At 30.5% G+C, this 6,438-nt stretch overlaps 1 protein-coding gene across 2 annotated transcripts in view; it reads left to right on the forward strand.

The window, feature by feature from the left end:
• LOC102681365 overlaps positions 1 to 6,438 on the forward strand; it is a 23,321-nt gene that overhangs the window by 6,324 nt on the left and 10,559 nt on the right. For both annotated transcript variants that reach the window (XR_004150103.1, XM_006613470.2), the window contains exon 3: positions 4,357 to 4,515. Coding sequence is in view for 1 of the 2 variants with exons in the window: in XM_006613470.2 (XP_006613533.1) it covers positions 4,357 to 4,515 (159 nt within the window). In the remaining variant the exon portion in view is untranslated. The remainder of the gene's footprint in view (positions 1 to 4,356; positions 4,516 to 6,438) is intronic.

The following is a 6,438-nucleotide window of genomic DNA, read 5'->3' on the forward strand; positions in this document are numbered from 1 at the left end:
ATCACGGGTTACGCAAAAGAGTGCAACACCGACGATGCGGATTCATTCATTCGTTCGTTGGTCGTTTCCTCGTGACCGAGCGCGATTCGAATGACGCGCACTGCACTGCGAAACGAGGCAGATCACCGATTATTTTTGTGTAAGGCGACTGATTATTCACGTCCGTTGTCCGGTTGCGGAACGAACGGGCTCGCCGCAACAGGTGGTTCTCTTTCCTCCGTCATATTGCAGAACGAGTGTACAACTCGTATATATAGGGTGTCGGTATATTCATGGAACAAAGCTTGGAATTAATATATATATATATATATATATATCTCGATTCAATTTATTTTATGTAAAGGATTGTGATTAAAGACTTTTGATGAGATATATATAGGGTGTCGATATATTCTTGGAATAAAGTTTGGAAGGAAATGGAGAAAGGAAAAAGCAAAAGTTGGTACATAAAAATTTCGGTTAAATTTATTTATTTTATTTAAAGGATTGTGATTAAAAAATTTTGATGAGATATATATAGGGTGTCGATATATTCGTGAAACAAAATTTGAAGGAAATAGAGAAAGGAAAAAGCAAAAGTTGGTACATAAAAATTTCGATTCAATTTATTTTATGTAAAGGACTATGATTAAAGAATTTTGATGAGATATATACAGGGTGTCGATAAATTCTTGGAACAATGTTTAGAGAAAATAGAGAAAGAAAGGAAAAAGCAAAAGTTGATACATAAAAATCTCTTTTATGTAAAAGATTGTAATTAAAGAATTTTGATGAGATATATACAGGGTGTCGATATATTCATGGAACAACGTTTGGAGAAAATAGAGAAAGAAAGGAAAAAGCAAAAGTTGGTACATAAAAATCTCGGTTAAATTTATTTTATGTAAAGGATTGTGATTAAAGAATTTTGATGAGATATATACAGGGTGTCGATATATTTGTGGAAGTTTGGAGGAAATGAAGAAAAAAAGCAAAAGTTGGTACATAAAAATCTCGGTTAAATTTATTTATTTTATTTAAAGGATTGTGATTAAAAAATTTTGATGAGATATATATAGGGTGTTGATATATTTGTGAAACAAAGTTTGAAAGAAATGGAGAAAGGAAAAAGCAAAAGTTGGTACATAAAAATCTCTTTTATATAAAAGATTGTAAAGAATTTTGATGAGATATATACAGGGTGTCAATATATTCATGGAACAATGTTTGGAGGAAATGAAGAAAGAAAAGAAAAAGCAAAAGTTGGTACATAAAAATCTCGGTTAAATTTATTTTATGTAAAGGATTGTGATTAAAGAATTTTGATAGATATATACAAGGTGTTGATATATTCGTGAAACAAAATTTGAAGGAAATGAAGAAAGGAAAAAGCAAAAGTTGGTATATAAAAATCTCGGTTAAATTTATTTTATGTAAAGGATTGTGATTAAAGAATTTTGATAGATATATACAAGGTGTTGATATATTCGTGAAACAAAATTTGAAGGAAATGAAGAAAGGAAAAAGCAAAAGTTGGTATATAAAAATCTCGGTTAAATTTATTTATTTTATTTAAAGGATTGTGATTAAAAAATTTTGATGAGATATATATAGGGTGTCTATATATTCGTGGAACAAAATTTGGAGGAAATGGAGAAAGGAAAAAGCAAAAGTTGATACATAAAAATCTCTTTTATGTAAAAGATTGTAATTAAAAAATTTTGATGAGATATATACAGGATGTCAATATATTCATGGAACAATGTTTGGAGAAAATGAAGGAAGAAAGGAAAAAGCAAAAGTTGGTACATAAAAATCTCTTTTATATAAAAGATTGTAATTAAAGAATTTTGATGAGATGTATACAAGGTGTTGATATATTCGTGAAACAAAGTTTGAAGGAAATGGAGAAAAAAAGAAAAAAGCAAAAGTTGGTATACATAAAAATCTCAATTAAATTAATTTTATATAAAGGATTGTGATTAAAGAGTTGTGATGGGATAAATCACGATATTAATTTTGTCGAAACAAAATTTTCTCGATAATAGAAAAATGTGGAATTCATAGTTGCAATGCAATTGAAAGTTAAGTTTAGATGAAATTAAGGTTAATTGAAAAAAGTATTTTATTAATTAAAATTAATATAAAAATATTTGAATAAAAATATTTGAATATCTATAGCTATTATAATAACAATTTATCGAAGTAATTTTAGTATCGATGATTAAGATTTTATTCATCTCTGACGAAGTGAAATTATTTATGACTTAATAAAATAAAATACTCGTACGATATTTTTGCATTACCAACTTTTTTTCGTTTTACCCACTAGAATAAATTTTCAAAAAATCGACGCTTCTACGCTTGATTTCTCACCGCTTCAAACGATCGTTAAATTTCTAATTTGTTTCTTTCAATACTTTCTGAAATAGAATATTATATTATATACAATTATTTTCGATATAAAAAAATCAAAAACAGGGTGAAAATTTATAATATACCACCTGTTTAATTGTAATATACACTTGGCCATTGTCGAACAAATCTTTGTATCGTCGTATTATTTTTATGATTCAGCAAACGAGTGGGAGGAAGGACAGGTTTATATGCGCGTGTACGATGATAAAATAGCGGTGAATCCATAAGAATTCGAATCGAAGCGTCAAATCGCAAAATCTCCAATGACATAACGTATGCGTCATCACCGTTCGAGCTATTTAACGATTATCGATCGTTTCTTTGGAAAAAAAATCGAGCGAGCGATTTATAAAATATGAGAGAAGAACAATATTCGTAATTATATTCAACTTGGTGGATTACCATCAATGTGGAATCGAACGTGTTTCTCTTTTTATTTATGATTCTGGATTAATTTCGTTTATCTTTCTTCCATATATCGTCTGTGAAATGTCGCTTCATTTTATATTTCGCTAAAGATATGAAATATTCGATAACTTTATCGTTTGACCTGACGGAGTCAAGATACGGAATTTCAAACATTTTGGATAAGATTTACATGTATTGTCTGGAAAAAGATTTCTGCATTCTATATTATTTTTTTCACGATGGATCGAAACATTTAATTCAACAATTACATAAAAATGGAGATTGAGAAATAATCGTGTTTCATTATGTGTTATTATATCCTATTACGAAGGATAAACATTAATGCTTAAGTTTCTCGCGTGTTGTGAAATGAAATGTTTTTTATTAGAAATTTTCACGGAAAATTCTTCTTCGTTATAATCGAGTGATTATTAAAGAGAATTACGAGAAATACGAGAAATGTTTCATTTATTAATTTTATTTTCTTTTATATAAAGCGTTTAGCACGATTAAGATATTTCCGATTAAGATAAATTTCTAACTACGTTCAACATTGTATTTTACTTTTCTTATTTCGAGAAACGAGCAATTTTAATTTAACGCCAGAAACGCCTGTACGCAGGCAACCAGTGGAGCGTCGGTGTATTCGAGCGACAAGGTAAAGAACGTTCAGTAACCTGTCACTGTATAGTGTGTACCATTTGCTTAATTCTTTAATGAAAAATTTTCGGAAAATTAATTTAGAAACAGTGAAAAATAATTTTTAATCGCACTTTGTATTTTAAACACGGATACTTATATTTTCTGCTCATTATATTTATCTTAAAATATCATCAGTGACTAATATAACGTATAATATTACAATAGTTATTTTTATGTATGAATAACTTTTCGATAAGAACTATGCGTTAGCATAGATCTCACTGTTCGCTGTTTACCATACTGTAACATTCGTTCATAGCTAGCTAGCTTATTTGTAAACACTTTTATACGAAATATCGCGTTTGAAGTATCAAGTGAAAATCTAATAAGCGATAAAACGAAACCGAAACTGGGCAAGTAAAAATTAAATGTAAGGGAGAAATATTTAAACCAAGATCGAAAGGAGATTAGATAGTAATAATGGTCTTATAAATTTATTAATATCTTTATGTTTCACTATTTTATTATTATTGTTTGCAAATTCATATTCGTGAGAGAATACGATATACACACAATAGTTTTTAATTAATAATTAATGGAATAAAATGTGTTTCAAATTCATGGAATTCCACGAAACATACCAATAACAAACGAACGTTGAAACTTAATGGCATTGCTCGTTCGTTACTCGTGTGTATCATATTACATAAGAAAAACATGGCGGTGTTATTCTCGATGCGAAGCGATAACCTTGTTCGTACGAAAAAGACGACTTCGAATACTTATTGTACGTTATTCATTCGTCTCAAAAATTATTCGAAATAAAAATTTTCTCGGCTCGATCGAAATGTGAATAAATTTTTTTTTTTTAAACAATATTCGTTAAAAATCGTTGCTCTTCGTTCACAGATACGGTGCTGGTGCAGCAAGTGGATTTTCTGGAGACCATTTTAGAAGAAACGTCCGACGATCTGCAAAGCGATTCCGATCGAAGTGGAACCACTTACTGGGTCGGCTCGGACTCCGAAACTGAAAGCGTGATACACATACGAGCGAATAGATTAGCTGGTAAGAAATACACGTGATACACGTTAAAGTGATATGCAAATTTTTCTTGGATTAAAAATTCTTTTAATCGAAACTCGCTATCGATTATAATTAAAGCAAAATTATCCAATAAGTCTAAAAATAAAACCAGAGAGTTTTTGGACGTCGAATATTAATTTGGCTAGATCGAATATGGTGGCCGTGTGCCATTTGTTTCATTATAATTAAAACGATCTCACGTTTGAAATTCTGTAACAACAGGTGTAACATGCTTTGGTAATATATATATATATATTAAATTTTTAAATCTTTTTAAATGTTGCAACAGTTTGTCCTAAATTTTATTTTGTTAATTTTGGTTGTATAGCCGATTAGATAATAATTACTATGATATAACTTCCACTATCTATATATAAGATTACCTCGAAAACGGTTCCAACAGTGATATTGAAGAACAAGTGAACGGTATTTCGTTTCGGAATACACGTTGCGAAACCTCATTCTCGCGTCTCGTCGGTATTCGTGATGGTGAACATTGTGTTCACCCGAGGTCCACTTTCTCTTTTCAGCTCCCGATCCCTCGATTCATTGACTCCCGAAGAATGAAATCGTATATTCGTATATCTTCATTCAAACCAACATTCCGTAACCCGTTTTCTTCTTGTATAACAAAAACGAAAACATTTACAAACTCATTTATGAAACCCGAGTGTGTCTATAAATAGATACAGTAACGAGAGAGTTCGTTGAATCTGTGTAATTCTTCGATTTTCGAAGATCGATTATGATATGGAATAAGAAAATTTTCGATTTGTTATTAAGAAAATATTATTTTTTATTTTTAATAATTACATTCAATATTTAAAAAAAAAAGTAATATTAGTGATATGTAAATATTTATTTGAATAAATATTTTTATTCAGTACTTCGTTTAATAAGGACAGGTTCGTTTACTCTTTGTTCTTCGAACTCGAATTTATCGTTCACGTAACGAGATTCGTATCCACGATGGTTATGCGACCGTTGTAACGTGTCGGTATGTCCGGTTGCTATGCTTCAGGCATCACGGGCGCTGCATCACGCGCGCTCTCCTTTTGCGGGAGCGGTCGTTTGTCGAAACGATTTTTCATCGGCGCGGAATAATCGTTGATCCATTCTCGTTCCCTCGATAAATAGATCAGGAACGTGGACGCACGTGGAAAACTCACGTTCGAATTTGAATCGTGGTTTAACTCGGAAGTGGACTCGAACCACTTGTTATTCTAATTGAACGGTAATTGCATCTCAGACAATTAATCTCTTTTGTTTACGTCTTTATCGCTATCCTTCTCGCACCGAGAGTACCGTTAAGCGTTTTATTAAAAGTTGTTGGCTCGCTGAAAGGTGGTTCGTTCTGAACCTGTTAATCACTCTTGCTAATTACGTGTTGTAGTTTCGTAACAAGTGAACGTGGGTTTATTACATTTTGAAGTTTTTAACGGATTTAGAAGAGAAATAATATATATATATTTTATATATTGTATATATTTCATTTTCTATCGTTAGATTTTTTCCAAAAGAATTTAATAATAAAATTTCGCGCGCAAGTAAAATTTGCTTAAATTAAACATTTTTTTTTTTTTTTTAGTTTTTGCTAAAAATGCTGAAAGAAAGATAACGTATCTCGGTAAGAGTAACTCATGTAACTCAATACCGACATCTGACGGAAATACCAGGAACTTGAATTATAGAACAGTGTAATAGAAACGATAAACGTTTATCTTGGCCGTTCGCCAACTGTTCTCTTTCCTTTTTTTCCTCAAGTTGAAGCGATTTATCCTGCTAATTATTAATCGATTCGCGGATAAATTAAAGTGTCTAACTAATTGCAATTTCGAAGCAATATCGAGAATATATTATTCACTATATAGAGTTCCTTTCTATTTTTTTTTTTTTTTTTTTTTT

The sequence above is a fragment of the Apis dorsata genome, unplaced genomic scaffold (assembly GCF_000469605.1).
Source record: "Apis dorsata unplaced genomic scaffold, Apis dorsata 1.3 scaffold_150, whole genome shotgun sequence".
In the NCBI taxonomy this organism is placed as follows: Eukaryota; Metazoa; Arthropoda; class Insecta; order Hymenoptera; family Apidae; genus Apis; species Apis dorsata.